Below are 20,934 nucleotides of genomic sequence, written 5' to 3' on the forward strand. Positions count from 1 at the left end.
GAAGTTTGAGAAGTCAATGTTCATGCCATCAGGTTGGAGGCTACCCAGACGTTGTTGCTACCAGATAAGGTGTTGTTCCTCCAACCTGAGTGTGGCTTCACCTTGACAGTGGAGGAGGCCGTGGACAAACATATCAGAATGCGAATGGAACATGGAATTGAAATTTGTAGCCACTGGGAGATCCTGCTTTCTCTGGCAGACAGAGCGTAGGTTTTCAGCAAAATGATCTCCCAGTCTGTGTCGGGTCTTGCCAATATATAGAAGGCCACATCGGGAGCACCGGACGCAGTATATCACCCCAGCCGACTCACAGGTGAAGTGTCGCCTCACCTGGAAGGACTGTCTGGGGCCCTGAATGGTAGTGAGGGAGGAAGTGTAAGGGCATGTGTAGCACTTGTTCCGTTTACAAGGATAAGTGCCAGGTGGGGAGGGGTGGGGGGGAACGAACAGACAAGGGAGTTGCGTAGGGAGCAATCCCTGCGGAAAGCGGGGGGGGGGGGAGGAAAAGATGTGCTCAGTGGTGGAATCCCATTGGAGGTGGCAGAAGTTATGGAGAATTATATGTTGGACCCGGAGGCTGGTGGGGTGGCGGGAAGATGGAGTGAGAGCAGATGTGCGTGAAATACGGGAGGTGCGTTTGAGAGCAGAGTTGATGGTGGAGGGAGGGAAGCCCCTTTCTTTAAAAAAGGAGGATATCTCTTTCATCCTGGAATGAAAACCCTCATTCTGAGAGCAGATGCGGTGGAGACGGAGGAATTGCGAGAAGGGGATGGCATTTTTGAAAGAGACAGGGTGAGGAGAGGAATAGTCCAGATAGCTGTGAGAGTCAGTAGGCTTATAGTAGACATCAGTAGATAAGCTGATGATCTAGAAAGGGGAGGGATGTGTCAGAAATTGACCAGGTAAACTTGAGGGCAGGGTGAAAGATGGATTAATGAAGTCAATGAGCTCAGCATACATGCAGGAAGCAGCACCAATGCAGTCGTCAATGTAGCAAAAGAAAAGTTGGGGACAGATACCAGAATAGGTTTGGAACATAGATTGTTCCACAAAGCCAACAAAAAGGCAGGCATAGCTGGGACCCATATGGGTGCCCATGGCTACACCTTTAGTTTGGAGGAAGTGGGAGGAGTGAAAGGAGAAATTATTAAGAGTAAGGACTAATTTCGCTAGATGGAGAAAAGTGGTGGTAGAGGGGAACGGGTTAGGTCTGGATTCCAAAAAGAAGCGGAGAGCTTTGAGACCTTCCTGATGGGGGATGGAAGTATATAGGGACTGGACATCCATAGTGAAAATAAAGCGGTGGGGACCAGGGAACTTAAAATCATCGAAAAATTTCAGGGCGTGAGAAGTGTCAAAACATATGGTCGCAGGTTTTCACAAAAGTATACTTTATTTTCTTAATGATAAAATAGAATGCTGTCTGATCTGATGATTTACTTTAAGTCTTTATAGAGATGATGTGCATTAGGTGCAACCAAATTCTCAGAGAGGAATTTGGGGTGGCAAGGGCAGTTAAGGTAGTGGATGGAAGAAAAGAGGAAAACTCACAGTTGAGTGAAGAGAAAACTAAAAAGTAAAGTGGGATAGAGAAAGGGAAACAATGAAATGAAAGGAGGTAAAGAAAGATTGAGGCATAAATACAGAAGTAAGGTTAGAAATAATAGAGGTATGTGAAAGGGGGTGGGTAGGTAAAGAGGAAAGCAAAGAATGAGAGTGGAAGACTCTGAAGTTGTGTTTGATTCTAATTTACCTTAATGCTGCATCCAAACACAGATTAGGGGAAAGGTAAATGATGGGAAGGTGTTATAGATACATATTTCTCATCCTCAGAGCAACACGCTGACCAATTTCTCACCCAGAAAGCCCCCTTCCTCCACCCAAACCCACTCCTGGCAAACCATCTGAAATCCACGTCAGTGATCTCTGACTTCATTGCAAGAGATTGAGCTAATTGTGCAGGGAGGGAGATGCCACCTCTGCTGCCTAACTCATCCCCTGCAATTAACTCACTTGCAATAGCTCTCCACTAGCCCACTACAGGGAGAGGATAAAGTCACCTAATATGTAGCACATTCCATTCTCCATCTACATTTTAGGTGACCTTGCTTTAAATTCAGAGACTTGAACCAACAATCTAACATACTAGTGCCATATTGAGGGAGCTTTGCTTTGACAAATGAGGCATCTTTCAGATGAGACATGAAAATACAATCCTGTCTCTTCAATATGGCAACACACATAAAAGTTGCTGGTGAACGTTGCATTCACCAGCAACTTTTATGTGTATTGCTTGAATTTCCAGCTTCTGCAGATTTCCTCGTGTTTGCATCTTCAATATGGCATTGTTTTAAACAAGGGGAGAAGTGTTGCCAGTACATTTCCCTCTATCCACCTTGTCGTAATAGATAGTTGTGATCGCCTTGCTTCTCGTGGGAAAACCCTGTGCATAGTTCAGATGTTAATAGGTTCCCTACACTCCCATAATAAACACAAATAAAAAAGCCTTCCATTTGTTGTAAAATTTTCTGGGACATCCTAAGATCATGGGAGGCATTCTACTAATTCAGGTTCTTTCGTTTCCTTGTTCTAGAAATTCATAGAAAACTAAAAACAGCTTAAACCTCAACATATACATACAGGTGTCCCCCGCTTCTCGAACGTTCGCTTTACGAAACCTCACTGTTACGAAAAACCTACATTAGTACCCTGTTTTCGCTAACAGAAGGTGTTTTCACTGTTACGAAAAAAATCAGCGCACGATAAAAGGCAGCCACTCTCCCCCGGATTCGGAACGGCATTGCTTTAACACGTGCCTGTGAGCAGCCGTTTGCAAGATGAGTTCTGAGGTATTGGAAAAACCTGAAAGAGCTCATAAGGGTGTTACACTTAGAGTAAAACTAGACATAATTAAGCATTTTGATCGTGGTGAATGAAGTAAGGACAACGTGAGTCTGGCTTGTGGAAGTTGACGAAGATGATGTTGAAGAGGTTTTGGCATCCCATAACCAAGCACTGATAGATGAAGAGCTGATGCAATTGGAAGAGGAAAGGATAACAATCTAAACCGAATGCAGTAATGAAATGAACGTGAAACAACTGCGTGAGATTTTCACTGCAATGATAAAGTACAACTTTAATTTTGAAAGGGTATGTAGGTTTAGGACATATTTGCAGGATGGTTTGAGTGCTTACAAAGAACTGTATGATAGAAAAATGCGCTAAGCTCAGCAAGCCTTCCACATCAACCACAGCAGACAACAAACCTTGACCTTTGACATTGAGGCGGGCAGTCATAGGAGAAGATGAGCCGCCTGCTCTAATGGAAACAGACAACGATGAGATGACACCCCGGCGTCCCACCATCCCAACACCCAGGCCGTGGACAGATACCGATTCGCGGAGAATACAGCTGTAGCTGGGACACACCCAGCACATCTTTAAGAAAAAAGCCGAAATAAACAAGCTAATTAATTAGGTGCTGCTCAACATGTAAATGTCGGCCCAGGTCAGAGGCGATGCAATCGGCAATCGGCACTGATCTGGGCCAACAATTACGTGCCAGGCAGCACCTAATTAATTAGCATGTTTATTTCGGCTTTTTTCTTAAAGATGTGCTGTGTGCCTCCCGGTCACCGCTGCATGCTTCGCCGCAATGTATCGGTCAGCGGCCTGGAGGGTGGGGGCCACTGCACCACCCCAGCCTACGATGACTCAGTCTAACACACTATCATCAGTGTGCTCTGCGCTGTCTTCCCAATTCCAGTAAGTGATACTACACTGTGCATACATTATTTCTACTTTATATCGGCTGTGTATTTTTATGTGTTATTTGGTATGATTTGGCATCTTCATAGCTTAAAGGTTACTGGAAAGAGTGTTTTTGCCGAGAGCGCTTGGGTGAGATTTTCGCTTCGGAGAACAGTGCCGGCAATGATTGTGGAAAAGTATTTCTACTTTATATAGGCTGTGTATTTATCATATCATTCCTGCTTTTACTATATGTTACTGTTATTTTAGGTTTTATGTGTTATTTGGCATGATTTGGTAGGTTATTTTTGGGTCTGCAAACGCTCACAAAATTTTCCCATATAAATAAATGGTAATTGTTTCCTCGCTTTACGACATTTCGGCTTACGAACCGTTTCATAGGAACACTCTACCTTCGGATGGCGGGGGAAACCTGTACACAACATGTTCAAAGAATAGTAATCATAGTGATACATATGCAGAAAAAAAGGTGACATGCTTTATCAGTGCATGAATATAGGCATAGCAACCATTTTTTATTTTGTGAACGGTAGGATTCCACAAAAGCAGCCATTGACAGGAATGGGTAGTTAATGCATTTTTGCTGGAGCAGGTGTGTGAGTGTTGGCTGGAAGATCTATCCCACCCTAGCAGGAGGACAGGGGCTTAATAACCATATAACCATATAACAATTACAGCACGGAAGCAGGCCATCTCGGCCCTTCTAGTCTGTGCTGAACTCTTACTCTCACCTAATCCCACCGACCTGCACTCGGTCCATAACCTTCCATACCCTTCCTGTCCATATATCTATCCAATTTAACTTTAAACAACAACATCGAACCTGCCTCAATAACTTCTGCTGGAAGCTCGTTCCACACAGCCACCACTCTGAGTAAAGAAGTTCCCCCTCATGTTACCACTAAACGTTTGTCCTTTAACTCTCAACCCATGTCCTCTTGTTTGAATCTCCCCCACTCTCAATGGAAAAAGCCTATCCACATCAACTCTATCAATCGCCCTCATAATTTTAAATACCTCTATCAAGTCCCCTCTCAACTTTCTACACTCCAAAGAATAAAGACCTAACTTGTTCAATCTTCCTCTGTAACTTAGGAGATGAAACCCAAGCAACATTTTAGTAAACCTCCTCTGTACTCTCTCAATTTTATTGACATCTTTCCTATAATTTGGTGACCAGAACTGTACACAGTACTCCAAATTTGGCCTTACCAATGCCTTATACAATTTCAACATTACATCCCAACTCCTATATTCAATGCTCTGATTAATAAAGGCCAGTATACCAAAAGCTTTCTTCACCACCCTATCCACATGAGATTCCATCTTCAGGGAATGATGCACCATTATTCCTAGATCCCTCTGTTCTACAGCATTCTTCAATGCCCTACCATTTACCATGTATGTCTTATTTTGATTAGCCCTCCCAAAATGTAGCACCTCACATTTTTCAGCATTAAAATCCATCTACCATCTTTCAGCCCACTCTTCTAACTGGCCTAAATCTCTCTGCAAGCTTTGAAAACCTACTTCATTATCCACAACGCCACCTACCTTAGTATCATCTGCATACTTACTAATCCAATTTACCACCCCATCATCCAGATCATTAATATATATGACAAACAACATTAGACCCAGTACAGATCCCTGAGGCACACCGCTACACACCGTCCTCCAATCTGACACACAATTATCCACCACTACTCTCTGGCGCCTCCCATCCAGCCACTGCTGAATCCATTTTACTACTTCGATATTAATTCCTAGCAATTGAACCTTCCTAACTAGCCTTCCGTGTGGAACCTTGTCAAAGGCCTTACTGAAGTCCATATAGACAACATCCACCGCTTTACCCTCGTCAACTTTCCTAGTAACCTCATCAAAAAATTCAATAATATTTGTCAAACAAGACCTTCCACGCACAAATCTATGTTGACTGTTCCTAATCAGACCCTGTCTATCCAGATAATTATATATACCATCTCTAAGAATACTTTCCATCAATTTACCCACTACTGACGTCAAACTCACAGGCCGATAATTGCTAGGTTTACTCTTAGAACCCTTTTTAAACAATGGAACCACATGATAAATACGACAATCCTCCGGCACTATCCCTGTTTCTGATGACATCTGAAATATTTCTGTCAGAGCCCCTGCTATTTCCACATTAACTTCCCTCAAGGTTCTAGGGAATATCTTGTCCGGACCTGGAGACTTATTCACTTTTATATTCCTTAAAAACGTCAGTACTTCCTCTTCTTTAATCGTCATACTTTCCATAACTACCCTTCTTGTTTCCTTTACCTTACACAATTCAATATCCTTCTACTTAGTGAATACCGAAGAAAAGAAATTGTTCAAAATCTCCCCTATCTCCTTTGGCTCCGCACATAGCCATCTACTCTGATTCTCTAAGGGACCAATTTTATCCCTCACTATCCTTTTGCTATTAATATAACTGTAGAAACCCTTTAGATATATTTTCACCTTACTTGCTAAAGCAGCCTCATATCCTATTTTAGTTTTTCTAATTTCTGTCTTAAGATTCTTTTTACATTCTTTATATTCCTCGAGCACCTCATTAACTCCAAGCTGCCTATATTTATTGTAAATCCCTCTCTTTTTCTGAACAAGTTTCCTATATCCCTTGAAAACCATGGCTCTCTCAAACTTTTAACCTTTCCTTTCAACCTAACAGGAACATAAAGATCCTGTACCCTCAAAATTTCACCTTTAAATGACCTCCATTTCTCTGTTACATCCTTCCCGTAAAACAAATTGTCCCAATCCACTCCTTCTAAATCCTTTCACATCTCCTCAAAGTTAGCCTTTCTCCAATCAAAAATCTCAACCCTGGGTCCAGTCTTATCCTTCTCCATAATTATATTGAAACTAATGGTATTGTGATCACTGGACCCGAAGTGCTCCCCAACAGATACCTCCGTCACCTGCCCTATCTCATTCCCTAACAGGAGATCCGACACTGCCCCTTCTCTCGTATTGCTGCAAAAAACTATCTTGCATACATTTGACAAACTCCAAACCATCCAGCCCTTTTACAGAATGGGCTTCCCAGTCTATGTGTGGAAAATTAAAATCTCCCACAATCACAACCTTGTGCTTACTACAAATATCTGCTATCTCTTTACAAATTTGCTCCTCCAGTTCTCAGTCCCCATTAGGTGGTCTATAAAACACCCCTATAAGCGTCACTACACCTTTCCTATTCCTCAATTCCACCCAAATAGCCTCCCTGGATGAGTCCACTAATCTATCTTGCCAGAGGACCGCTGTTATATTTTCTCTGACAAGCAATGCAACACCTCCCCCTCTTGCCCCTCCTATTCTATCCCAGGTTTAGCTTTTAAACTTGAACTGATATGAACTAGAGCCAGGGTGCTGTCAAACTGTAAAGTTAGATAGGACTACATGACAAGAAGCCATAGAAAGGTCAAAGTACATTTATTTTATATGGCAGACACATTAGAATTTAAATGGTTGGCTCGAATCAATGCAGCAGGTAAATAAGTGCAAATGGCGTGAAACCTAGGAAGAGCTGTGGTTTCACAGGTCTTTGGGTCAGAGTGCCTCTTCATTTTATTGCACAGCAGCCAGCATTGACAAGCAATCAAATTGGTATCACTCCTTTCCTTTTCAGTTCTCCCTTCCTACCTGCCCACACCCTCTTCCTCCTTGGCACTGAGTTCACATTTACCCAGGCACCAGCAAGCCACCAAGCACTTGTCCTTCCTGCCTGCCTGTCAGCTATTCAACCACGGCGGGGGCGATCAATCAATATGGTTCACTGTCTGTTTTGTAGAGGAGGGGGCGAGGATGAACATATGTGGTGGTAGAGTAGGCCATTCTGCCCCTCAGGTGCAGAACTGGCTGATTTTTAATGAGGGGTAATGCTAGAATGCAAAAAGCTGCAAAACTCAGCCCAGCCTTCTCCAACTCCACCACTGATGGTGTGTTTGCTGTCTCAAATTTGACAGTTAAATTCTTCTGGGAGGTTACATCTCAAACCTCCAGCAGTAATGTTAATTGTACAAACCACTGAGCATTATCAGACAACACACACCAAAGTTGCTGGCTCGTTCACCAGCAACTTTGATGTGTGTTGCTTGAATTTCCAGCATCTGCAGAATTCCTCGTGTTAGCATTATCAGACATTCATTTTATTTGATACAATTTATCTAATAATCCAGCACTATTAAACCTACCACAATGTTGGGCTGTTTGGTCTGTTACATAATGATAATAATTCTGCACTATTTACTTTTGTAATTTCTAGATATTTATGTCTTTATATTGTACTGCTGCTGCAAAACAAATTTCACATTATAATAATGAATCTGATTCTGATTCTGATTTCCAATAAGGAAAACAAACCAGCCACTATACAGCCAGGACAGTTAAATTGAATTTACTCACCTGCCTGACCCACTGAGTGTTTTTTGCTTCTTCTGTTGTTTACTTGGAAAGCAGAAAAACTGCATCTTGGTCTGCCAAATAAATGAGTTAAGAATCCCAAAACCTCCATGTGATAAATGTAAATAATTCAGATAAAACAAATCAGACCCTCTGATTAGAAAGCATGCCCAAGGAGCTCTTACAGAAAACAGTGAGGCCAGTTTTGTGTTGTCTACATTTTCTGCTTTGAGCTGCTGTTATTAAAGAGCACCCTGAGGTGTAAGCAGAGACAGGTATAGATATCATGAGAAGCAAACTCTAAGTTGTTAGTTATTTGGTTACTTGGAAATACAGAGGCAAAACTAGGTAAGTGGATAACATTTTACAGAAATTGTAAGCATTGTAAGCAGGGGTCACCAACCTTTTTTGCACTGCGGACCGGCCAACCCCAGGGGGTGGGGAGCGGGTTACGGTTGCCAATGGACAAGAATAGCAGTCACATACGTTGTGTTTACCCAGAAAAGACTACAATGACCATGAAGCCTTGCGCGGGCACCAGCGCACATGCATGACTTGCGCATGCCTGCACGTGCAGATTTTCTTTCCGCAAATCATTTTTGGCGATTCTGTTCGGGGGCGGGGGAACAGTGTTAATCATGACCGGAATATAGGTGATAAGTGGCTAATACACAATTTCATTTCTAAAAAGTTTTATCTAACGAATTTAATATTAAACACACAGCGCATATTTTCCTCGCATGAATATAGCAATACCGGGAGGACAGAGGAGCTTGAAGTAAGTGTTGATCGAACTTCCAGTAGAAGTGGTAGAGGTAGGTTCGATATTATCATTTAAAGTTAAATTGGACAGCTATATGGACAGGAAAGGAATGGAGGGTTATGGGCTGAGTTCAAGTTGGTGGGATGAGGTGAGAGTAGCGTTCAGCATGGACTAGAAAGGGAGAGATCGCCTATTTCCGTGCTGTAATTGTCATATGGTTATAGAATTCACTTATAATCAATAGCATCATAACATTTTAAGTAATGTTTGGATATTAAGCAAACAGAGCATATTTTCCTCGTATGAACATGTAAAATCATTGCAATGCACCAATATCGCTGAATCAGTGGGAGCCCTGGGCTGAATACTTTGTTTTCCTGCAACAAGACGGTCCTATCAAGGGGTGATGGGAGACACTGATACTCGAATGGGTTCCTTATGTCCAGTCTATTCCGCAATTTAGTTTTCGTTGCATTTATTGCACAGATATGTTGGAAATGGAAGCAACGTTTTCAGTGTTTCTGTGGCTATCTCAGGATATTTAGCCTTGACTTTGATCCGGAATGCCAGCAGAGATGTTATGACAAACATACTTTTCAGCCCGCCATCATTTCCAAGCTCGAGGAGTTGATCTCCTTCCCGTGCTGACATGGATGACACGCAAGTAATGACCTCGCGTGCGGAATGGCTCAACAGTGGGCGTGACAGGGAATGTGGAAAGGTGCAGCTGACTCATATTGCCAAATCATATTGTTTCCTCGCTGCCTGGTACCAGTCCGTGGCCCAGTGGTTGGGGACCGCTGCTAATTAGGATGGGCAGCAGGCCTCTCTGTCCCACCAGCCTGCTTTATTATTTAACTTGTTTGCAACATTTATTCTGTATTCCCAGCTACTCTCTGGCAGCCTTTCACTCCTCTATATATCAAGTATCTGAATATCTCTGCTTTAAGAATATTCAGAATGCCCTTGAGGAGGAGATTCCCAAAGATAACACTCTGAAAGAAATACAAATCTCCTAATTTCTTAAATGGGCGAATTTTAAAAAGTATATAAACAGTGACCCCTAGTTTTAGATTCTCTTGCAAGAGGAAACATTCCATCTGCAAACATCCCATCACAACAACATGAACCAAGTCCACTATGTCTGGGCAATTATACAGAATAAGGCACAAGTATAAATGATTCAACACACTAGCATTGCATAGATGTCAGAAACTACTTGATAGCGTTCGCTCTCCACGTCATTTCATATTCCATCACGAGTATACACTCTGCATATACAGATGGTAACAACATACTATGTGCAAATATGACAGTGCCTATATACATAGCCGGCATACTTTTCTATGAAACACTTCAAAGGGCAACTTTCTTCTCCAACACTTGCCTGGCAACATCTCTATCTTTTTTTTAATTCTCAGTCCCTGAACTAAAATCCGTATATCCTTAAAGAGCAACCCTACCACAGAACGTTCCTAATCAAACTCCAGAGCAAACCCATCTTTCGAAAGTCAGTACGCCCTCGTTATTATTTCAGAACAATAATATCAATGGGAGGGAACGCGCACTTTTCTACTTAACCCTCTCCTTACCGAGAACTGATAAGCCCCAGAAAATCCTTTGAACAACACGGCCCACAGCAGACGCTCATGAACGTTAAAGCATGTCTAAAGTACGAAGTTTATATAAGAATTGGTTTCAGGTAGGGTGTTAATGTAAAGTTGGCTTTAGAATAAAATAACAAAAGGCAAGAACCAGCATCTGTAAGGACGTCCTCTACTTGTCAACAAACTCTTCCCCTAAAAAGCCAGTTGAAGTTTCTTTTCCAAATACTCCGGCAGTACCGAGATCACCCCACCTCGAGCCAGCTAAACTGACCGATTGTGCACCTCTCACTCCCCTAGCTCCCTCCACAACCACCAAGCGCACAAACAGACCCAGCAGACAACAGGCGTGGCGAAAGCATAAACAGTTTTCCCTGACCTGTTTTCTCTTTGATCTCACACAGCACGTTGAAGAGCGCCGGCTTCATTCTGTGGCAATTCAACGCGTGTTTCCTGCAATGTAAATCGTCAGTGATCAGATTGTCAGTTTACCGCACGTTTAAACTGGAGTTTGTTGGAAGAAGTGGAGGCAGTTATTCTACCCCTTCTCCCTCTCTCTCTTACACACACACACACACACACACACACACACATGCAAACTCACCGCGCCTGTGCTTCGTCCAAGCTCTGGTCCGTGATGGTCATTATTTGTTGTAAGATGTCTCCAATGTCCTGCTTCCTGCCCTCCGCCTCTCCCCCGGTCTCTTGAAGGTGCTGGGGCAGCCCTGAGATGCTGACCCCGGCGAGGGGGTGTCGCAGACGGGACTGATCTTCCATCTTCATTCACAGCCTTTACGCTGCCTTTCTCTCTGGCCGCCGAGATACAAAAGCTTCTCTCGGACACAACCGAGACCACCAGTCGGCTAGAGCCAAGACGGAAAAATCAGCCAGCTCTCTCCTCCTCCCCCACCCTTCCGCCTTTCCCCCTTTAACCTCCGCAGAAAGCCACACCAGTTGGGGTAACAGTGCAGGAGAAAGCCCCCGATTCCCGCTCTACCTTTGCCCACACTCTCCCAGCCTTCCTTGTCTCTTTTTCTGCCTCGCTCTCTTATTCTGCAGTGCAAGCCCAGGAAGATGCTTCCTTTAGCAGTTACTATTGATTCCTGTGTAATTAAAGATCTTTTTTTCTCTTTTTCTGTTTTTTTTTTGTAGCTGAAGGTGCCACGCTTCTGATCCTGGCTGCAGAGAGAGAGATAAAAAGCGAGGTTTCAACAGTTAGATACAAGTAGATGCCTGTCTGGGGCTTACAGAGCTGTGCTGGTGTGACTTGGAGTGCTCGCCTTCTCTCTGCCAGCCCTCTCCTGGCTCCAGCTGCCCGCGTTAGGGCTTTGCTTTGTGTTTTTTTTTGGTGCTCTTGGAAACTGTCAGCAGCCCTAGCTCCTCCTACGCCCCGCCCCTTGATTGACAGCCCGGGAGGATCAGGCCACGCCCACTCAGCTGCGCTATGACGACAGGAGAAAAAAGAAAAAAATCCAGACGATGATGTCATATAGCATCATTTCAAAATGAGTGAGTCGTTCCCAAGTTTACATTCATTAATGCGGGGGGGGGGGGGAGATGCACTAGTTCGATGCATCACAGCTTGGTATGTCAACTGCTTTGCCTGTGACTACAAGAAACTGCAGAGTTGTGGGCTGAGTCTAGACCATCATTTGAACCAGCCTCTCCTCCATAAGCTTTGTCTACACTTCTCCCTGCCCAGCCCAGTATAGCAACCGACATATGGATCTACAAATCCCAGTCATTCTCTTTTCTTCTCTCTCCTGTCAAACAAAAAATGTATACCAGCAACCTCGTTTCATCAGCAAGTTACATCGCAGGCACAACCCTCCTCGCTATCATATACGTCTTCAAGAGGTGGTGTCCCAAGAAGGTAGCATTCATCATTAAATACCCTCACATTCTGTCACATGCCCTCTTCACGTTACTACCATTGGGGAAGAGGAAGACCCACATTCAATGGTTTTAAAACAGCTTCTTTGGAATTCGAATTTATTATTGTTATGTGTACTGAGATACTGTGAAAAATTTGTCTTGCATACTGTTCATACTGATCAGTTCATTACACAGCACATTGAGGTAGAACAAGGTAAAAGAATAACAATACAGGTTATAGAGAATATAGCCACAGCTATAGAGAAAGTGCAGTGGGGGCAAATATTAAGGCACAAGATTATAACGAGGCAGATTGTGAGGTCAAGTGTCCAATTTATTGTATGGAAACTATTGAGTAGCCTTATAACAATGAGTTAACAATGGTGTTGGCACTTGGCCAAGTGGTTAAGGCGTTCGTTTAGTGATCTGAAGGTCGCTAGTTTAAGCCTTGGCTGAGGCAGGTGTTGTGCCCTTGAGCAAGGCACTTAACCACACATTGCTCTGTGACGACACCGGTGCCAAGCTGTATGGATCCTAATGCCCTTCCCTTGGACAACATCAGTGGCGTGGAGAGGGGAGACTTGCAGCATGGACACCTGCTGGTCTTCCATACAACCTTGCCCAGGCCTGCAAGGCACAAGGAAACCTTCCAAGGCACAAATCCATGGTCTCATGAGACTAACGGATGCCTATAACAATGAGTAGGAGCTATCTTTGAACCTGTTTTCAGGCCTTTTTATCTTTTTCCTAAGGGAAGAAGAAAGAATGTCCAGGGTGGTGGGGTTTTTGATTACGATGGCTGTCGCAACAAGAAGTACAGATGTTCCAGGACAGGTCCTTTGAGACAGCAACAGCCATGAATTTAAAGTTACTGACCCTCTCCATCTCTGATCCTCCGATGATTACTGGCTCATAGACCTCTAGTTTCCCTCTCCTGAAATCTACAATCAGTTCCTTAGTCTTGTTGACATTGAGTGCGAGGTTTTTGTTATTACACCACTCAACCAACATTTCAGTCTCCCTCCTGTATGCTGATTCATCACCACCTTTGATACAGCCCATAACCGTGGTATCATCAGCAAACTTGTATATGGTGTTCGAGCTGTACTTAGCCACACAGTCATAGGTGTAAAGCGAGTAGATCAGGGAGCTAAGTACATACCCCTCAGTGCTCCTTTGCTGATGGAGATTGTGGAAGAGGTGTTTTTGCCAATCTGAGCTGACTGGGGTCTACAAGTGAGCAAATCCAGGATTCAATTGCACAAGGAGATATTGAGGCCCAGGACTTACTGAGTTTACTGATTAGTTTTGAGGGGATGGTGGTGTTAAATGCTGAGCTGTAATCGATAAACAGCATTAGGAAGCTGAACTCAGTAAAAACATCTGACCCAGGTGGGTACATGGCCACGTATGGAAGACCTGTGCTGATCAACTGACTGGAGTGTTCACTGAGATCTTTAACCTCTTGCTTTGACAGTCTGAGGCATCCAGCTACTTCAAGCAGGCTTCGATTATACTGGTGCCCATGAAAAACATGATAACCTACCTTAATGACTATCATCCAGTAGCACTTACATCCATAGTGACGAATTGCTTTGAGCGGTTGTAAAACATATCCACTCTTGCCTGAGAAGCAACTTAGATCCACTCCTATTTGCCTACCAGAGCAACAGGTCCACAACAGGTGCCACCTCATTGGCTCTTCACTCAACCCTGGAACATCTGGACAGCAAAGATGCATATATCAGCATACTCTTTATCAACTACAACTCAGCATTAGTGCAATGACTCCCTCAAAACTAATCATTAAGCTCCAAGACATTGGTCTCAGTATCTTGGTGTGCAATTGGGACCTTGATTTCCTCACTTGCAGACCCCAGTCAATTCGGATTGGCAGCAGCATCTCCTCCGCAATTTCCAACAGTGCAGGTGCATCACAAGGCTGTGTGCTTTGACTCCTGCTCTACACACTTTATACTTATAACTGTGTGGCTAAGCAGAGCTCCAATACCATATTCAAGTTTACTGATGACACCACTGTCATAGGCCAAATCAAAGTTGGTGATGCATCATCATATAGAAGGCAGACTGAAAATCTGGCTGAGTGATACCATAACAACAACCTCTTACTCAATGTCAGCAAGACAAAGGAGAGTCTTGCTATTAACTTGCTATTGACTATTAACTGCAGGAGAAGAAAACCAAAGGTTCATGAGCCAGTCCTCATCACAGGATCAATCAGAAGTGGAGAGGGTTAGCAACTTTAAATTCCTTGGTGTTATTATTTCGGAGGACCTGTCCTGGGCCCAGCACATAAGTGCAATTACAAAGAAAGCATGGCAGTGCCTCTACATCCTTAGGAATATGAGAAGCTTCGGTATGACATCTAAAAATTTGACAAACCTCTATAGATGTGTAGTGGCGAATATATTTCTCAGGTAGTTGGTAGGGGTTCAAGTTGACTATTTGTTGTTATAAAACAGGAATCTGGTGTGTAATTCTGTTGCCATTTAGCTGAGAAGAATGTCCCTTTATCTTTAGGATTTTATAGTAGTTGAAGGTCATTATTAAATGCCCAACAACTGATCACTTCGCTGGCTGTGTTGTTTTCTGAGCATCCCCAATCTGTATGATGACTGTTGAAGTCTCAGATATTGCTACGTGTTTAATTTTTTGTAATGGTGGGTTTGCAATTCCTCATTTGGAGGTTTATAGATATTTACTAGAGTTACATTCTCACCTATTTCAACAGTAGTGTTTTGGATATTGTTATATGGTGGGCGTGCAGGAGTGAGATATGCCTACTAGTGGAGTGGTGCCGCAGCAACAACCTGGCACTCAACATCAGTAAGACGAAAGAGCTGTTTGTGGACTTCAGGAAGGGTAAGACGAAGGAGCACATACCAATCCTCATGGAGGGATCAGAAGTGGAGAGAGTGAGCAGCTTCAGGTTCTTCGGTGTCAAGATCTCTGATGATCTAACCTGGTCTCAACATATTGATGTAGTTATAAAGAAGGCAAGACAGTGGCTATACTTTATTCGAAGTTTGAAGAGATTTGGCATGTCAACAAAGACACTCAAAAACGTCTATAGTTGTTCCATGGAAAGCATTCTGATAGGGTGCATCACTGTCTGGTATGGCGGGTCTACCTCACAGGACCGAAAGAAGTCGCAGAAGGTTGTAAATCTAGTCAGTTCCATCTTAGGTACTAGCTTACAAAGTTCCCTGGACATCTTTAGGAAGCGTTGTCTCAGAAAGGCAGCATCCATTATTAAGGACTTCCAGCACCTAGGGTATGCCCTTTTCTCACTGTTACCATCACCTAGGAGATACAGAAGCCTGAAGGCACACACTCAGCGAATCAGGAGCAGCTTCTTCCCCTCTGCCATCCGATTCTTAAATGGACATTGAAGCTTTGGACACTACCTCACTTTTTTAATATTTCTGTTTTTGCACAATGATTTAAATCTATTCAATATACATAATTGATTTTTATAACTGTTTATTTATTATTATGTTTTATTTTATTTATTATTTTTTCTCTCTCTCTCTGCTAGATTATGTATTGCATTGAGCTGCTGCCGCTAAGTTAACAAATTTCTCGTCACCTGCTGGTGATAATAAACCTGATTCTGATTCCGATTCTGTTAGAGCTAGTAACTGAAATGTAAGTGAGTATGTTTTTAGCATAAATGGCTATCCTGTATATTTTGTGGAATACAGCTGTCACTCTATTATATGCTCATATCCTATCCCTAGATGGAGCTGAGGTCTTGGTAATGTAAGTTTCTTGGTGGGCAACTTTGTGAATGTTATTATCTGTCAGAATTTTAGAGAGGTTTTCGCATTTGGCCGCTGACGTGCCTTCAACATTGAGTGATAATATTCTGATTTGAGTTTCCAGTGATCATGGTACTGGTTTGTTGTCAGGACAGTTACTGACTTGCTTTCTGGTCGCTGATGGAGTAATAGGTCTTTCCTGGTGCTCCTAGTTTATTTCCTTTTTTGTTTCCAACCTTTTGAAATATTACTGTTACACGTGTATCTTATTATGGCTACCAAAGCAGCTTTGGAATCTATTATGGGCTTGCTTCAAAAGCTTTCTACAGATTCGCAAAAGCTTACTGAGGAGTTTCATCAGTTCAGAAAAGAAGCGTCGGCCGATTCACAACAAATCAGCTTTGACGGTAAAAAAATAGGTATAAAACTGGATGTTATTCAAGAAACTTTAATTGAGCACGATAAGAGGATAAAAGAGCATGAAGGGATTATAATGATACTGGATAAGAAAACTGATGATCTGCAAAAGCTGTATGAAAAACAGTCCAAGTCCAACGGAAAACTGAGACAGAAGATTATTGATTTGGAAAATAGAAGTAGGAGAAACAACTTGCAACTCTTGGGACTTAAAGAGTTAAAGGAAGGAGTAATCCTAAGGAATTCTTTGCAAACCTTCTGATGGAATTATTCCCTGATATTATACAGTACTTACCTTTGATTAATCGTGTTCACAGATCACCTAGTTATAGATCGACTTCAGAATCAAGACCAAGATCGGTCATTATATGCTTTCATGAATTTCAAATAAAGGACCTTTTGGTTCATGAATCCCGTTCGAAAGGTATGATTGAGTACAAGGGTCAGAAGATTCATATTGTTGAAGATTTCTCATCGGAAGTTATGGAAGAACGTGCTAAAGTTTTCTTCAAGAAACTCATGTACGTAAATGTGACAATTCACACCTTTTTAATCAATGGAGAGAATCTCATTTCCATTCTTCGTTTCAGGCCAAAGCCAGAGAAGTTTCGATCCTTATAGATAATAAAGTTTCCTTTGTTCAACATAAAGTAATTTCTGGTACTAATTGGCATTTTGTTAAAGTATCAGGAAAGCTAGATAACAAATTAATGGTATTTGCCAATGTATATGCTCTGAATATAGATGACCCAGGCTTCTTTGAGCATTTTTTTTTCATTTTTGCCAGATCTGAATTTGTACACATTGGTGATGGGAGGAGATTTTAATTGTTGTTTAGATCCAGCTTTAGATTGTTCATCTTCTAAGCTAGTGATACGAAATAAATCAGCTGTGTTTATTAAATCTTCTCTAATGAAATGTGGTATTATTGATGTTTGGTGCATTTTCTCATCCAGTAGACAGGGAGTATTTGTTTTTCTCTCATGTCCATCATATATATTTCAAGATTGGTTACTTTTTTATTGATAGCCAAATGATTCAATTAGCTCGATCCTGTAAATATAAAGAGATTGTTGTCTCAGATCATGCTCCTGTGCTCTTATCTTTAAATCTCCCTGGCCTTCTTCAAACAAACAGGTTTTGGCATTTTAATCTAACCTTGTTATCTGATAAAGATCTTTCAAGGTTTATAGAGAGACAAATTACACTTTTTAAAGAGAATATGTTAGAGGAGACTTCTAGTTTTATCAGATGGGATGCCTTTAAGGCGTATACTGGAGGTCAAATTATTTCTTATACTGCAAGTATTAAGAAAAAAGCTAATAAAGAGAGAAGTGATTTAGCTAACTAGCTGAAACAATTAGACCAACAGTATGCCTTGGTTCCAGATCCTGCTTTATATAAAAGGCGTGTTGAAATTAAAACTAAATATGATCTCCTTTTAACTTATCCAATTGAAATTCAAGTCCTAAAAGATAAAAGTCAATTTTATATTCATGGAGACAAAACAGGTAAATTATTGGTGAATCAAATTAAAACCTTTATAGCTAAACATCAGATTAAAGAAATACGTAAAGCTAATGGTGGTAGGCCAATTGATCATTTAGAAATAAATGATACTTATAGAGAATTTTATTCTAGAATCTATAGCCCTGACTTTCCTAAGGATAACACTGTAATGAACAATTTTTTAGACCAATTAAACATTCCCACAATCTCTGTTGACAACAGAAAGCAGTTGGAACAACCTATTTCTTTTGAGGAAATTGTCGAGGCTGTGCGCTCATTGCACTTGAGGAAAGCTCCGGGTCCAGATGGATTTTCTGGAGAGTTTTATAAGACCTCTTCCTCACTGTTTATACCTCATTTATGTTCAGTTTTTTTCGGATTCATTTAAGTTGGGCAGGCTGCCTCAATATTTTTATGAGGCTTCCATTCCACTTATCCACAAAAAGAATAAAGATCCAATTGAATGCTCTTCCTATAGACCGATTTCTTTACTTAATGTTCTAAAGTTTTGGCCTGTAGGATTGAAAATATTTTACCATCTGTCATTTCTGATGAACAGGCTGGATTTATCAAAAATCAATATTCTTATTTTAATATTCATCATTTATTAAATGTTATCTATTCTCCTTCTAAGGAGATATCAGAATGTGTGGTATCCCTAGACACTGAGAAGGCTTTTGACAGAGTTGAGTGGAATTATTTATTTAAAATTTTAGAAAAATTCAATTTTGGACTTGATTTCATTCAATGGGTTAAATTACTTTATTTAGCTCCCTCCACTAGGGTTATTACTAATTCTCAGAACTCCAAACCATTTTAAGCTTCAACGTGGCACCAGACAAGGCTATCCGTTGAGTCCTTTGAAGTTTTTGATCTCGCTTTAGAGCCCTTAGCCATAGCTTTTCAAGAATCTAATGATACCACTGGCATTTTAAGGAGAGGCACTATCCACAAAGTTTCATTTTGTGCTGATAATCTATTGCTCTTTATTTCTAATGTCAAGACTTCATTATCCCATGCACTTTCTTTACTCTCCTGTTTTAGCCAGTTCTCAGGTTACAAACTGAATTTACATAAGAGTGAACCTTTTCCTTTGAATAATTATGGGGAGCAAGGACATGGTGAATTGATTATGGGGAGCAAGGACATGGCAGACCAATTGAATAATTACTTTGGTTCTGTCTTCACTAAGGAGGACATAAATAATCTTCCAGAAATAGTAGGGGACAGAGGGTCCAGTGAGATGGAGGAACTGAGCAAAATACATGTTAGCAGGGAAGTGGTGTTAGGTAAATTGAAGGGATTGAAGGCAGATAAATCCCCAGGGCCAGATGGTCTGCATGCCAGGGTGCTTAAGGAAGTAGCCCAAGAAATAGTGGATGCATTAGTGATAATTTTTCAAAACTCGTTAGATTCTGGACTAGTTCCTGAGGATTGGAGGGTGGCTAATGTAACTCCACTTTTTAAAAAAAGGAGGGAGAGAGAAACCGGGGAATTATAGACCGGTTAGCCTAACGTCAGTGGTGGGGAAACTGCTGGAGTCAGTTATCAAGGATGTGATAACAGCGCATTTGGAAAGCAGTGAAATGATCGGACAAAGTCAGCATGGATTTGTGAAAGGAAAATCATGTCTGACGAATCTCATAGAATTTTTTGAGGATGTAACTAGTAGAACGGATAGGGGAGAACCAGTGGATGTGGTATATTTGGATTTTCAGAAGGCTTTTGAAAGGTCCCACACAGGAGATTAGTGTGCAAACTTAAAGCACACGGTATTGCGGGTAAGGTATTGGTGTGGGTGGAGAGTTGGTTAGCAGACAGGAAGCAAAGAGTGGGAATAAACGGGAATGGCAGGCGGTGACTAGTGGGGTACCGCAAGGCTCAGTGCTGGGACCTCAGTTGTTTACAATATATATTAATGACTTGGATGAGAGAATTAAATGCAGCATCTCCAAGTTTGCGGATGACACGAAGCTGGGTGGCAGTGTTAGCTGTGAGGAGGATGCTAAGAGGATGCAGAGTGACTTGAATAGGTTGGGTGAGTGGGCAAATTCATGGCAGATGCAATTAATGTGGATAAATGTGAAGTTATCCACTTTGGTGGCAAAAATAGGAAAACAGATTATTATCTGAATGGTGGCCGATTAGGAAAAGGGGAGGTGCAACGAGACCTGGGTGTCATTATATACCAGTCATTGAAAGTGGGCATGCAGGTACAGCAGGTGGTGAAAAAGGCGAATGGTATGCTGGCATTTATAGCGAGAGGATTTGAGTACAGGAGCAGGGAGGTACTACTGCAGTTGTACAAGGCCTTGGTGAGACCACACCTGGAGTATTGTGTGCAGTTTTGGTCCCCTAATCTGAGGAAAGACATCCTTGCCATAGAGGGAGTACAAAGAAGGTTCACCAGATTGATTCCTGGGATGGCAGGACTTTCATATGAAGAGAGACTGGATGAACTGGGCTTGTACTCGTTGGAATTTAGAAGATTGAGGGGGGATCTGATTGAAACGTATAAGATCCTAAAGGGATTGGACAGGCTAGATGCAGGAAGATTGTTCCTGATGTTGGGGAAGTCCAGAATGAGGGGCCACAGTTTGAGGATAGAGGGGAAGCCTTTTAGGACCGAGATTAGGAAAAACTTCTTCACACAGAGAGTGGTGAATCTGTGGAATTCTCTGCCACAGGAAACAGTTGAGGCCAGTTCATTGGCTATATTTAAGAGGGAGTTAGATATGGCCCTTGTGGCTACGGGGGTCAGGGGGTATGGAGGGAA

The 20,934-nt window shown here is 42.1% G+C and overlaps 1 protein-coding gene across 3 annotated transcripts in view; it reads right to left on the minus strand.

The window, feature by feature from the left end:
* LOC140206135 (pre-B-cell leukemia transcription factor 1-like) overlaps window positions 1-11,882 on the minus strand; it is a 607,496-nt gene extending 595,614 nt beyond the window's left edge. For all 3 annotated transcript variants that reach the window (XM_072274346.1, XM_072274345.1, XM_072274344.1), the window contains exons 1-2: window positions 11,180-11,882; window positions 10,955-11,028 (exon numbers count right to left, since the gene is read on the minus strand). In XM_072274346.1, the coding sequence (XP_072130447.1) occupies window positions 10,955-11,028; window positions 11,180-11,358 (253 nt within the window). In that variant the 5' untranslated portion in view covers window positions 11,359-11,882. The remainder of the gene's footprint in view (window positions 1-10,954; window positions 11,029-11,179) is intronic.
* Window positions 11,883-20,934: the final 9,052 nt, after the last annotated feature.

The sequence above is a fragment of the Mobula birostris genome, chromosome 12, assembly GCF_030028105.1.
Source record: "Mobula birostris isolate sMobBir1 chromosome 12, sMobBir1.hap1, whole genome shotgun sequence".
Lineage (NCBI taxonomy): Eukaryota > Metazoa > Chordata > Chondrichthyes > Myliobatiformes > Myliobatidae > Mobula > Mobula birostris.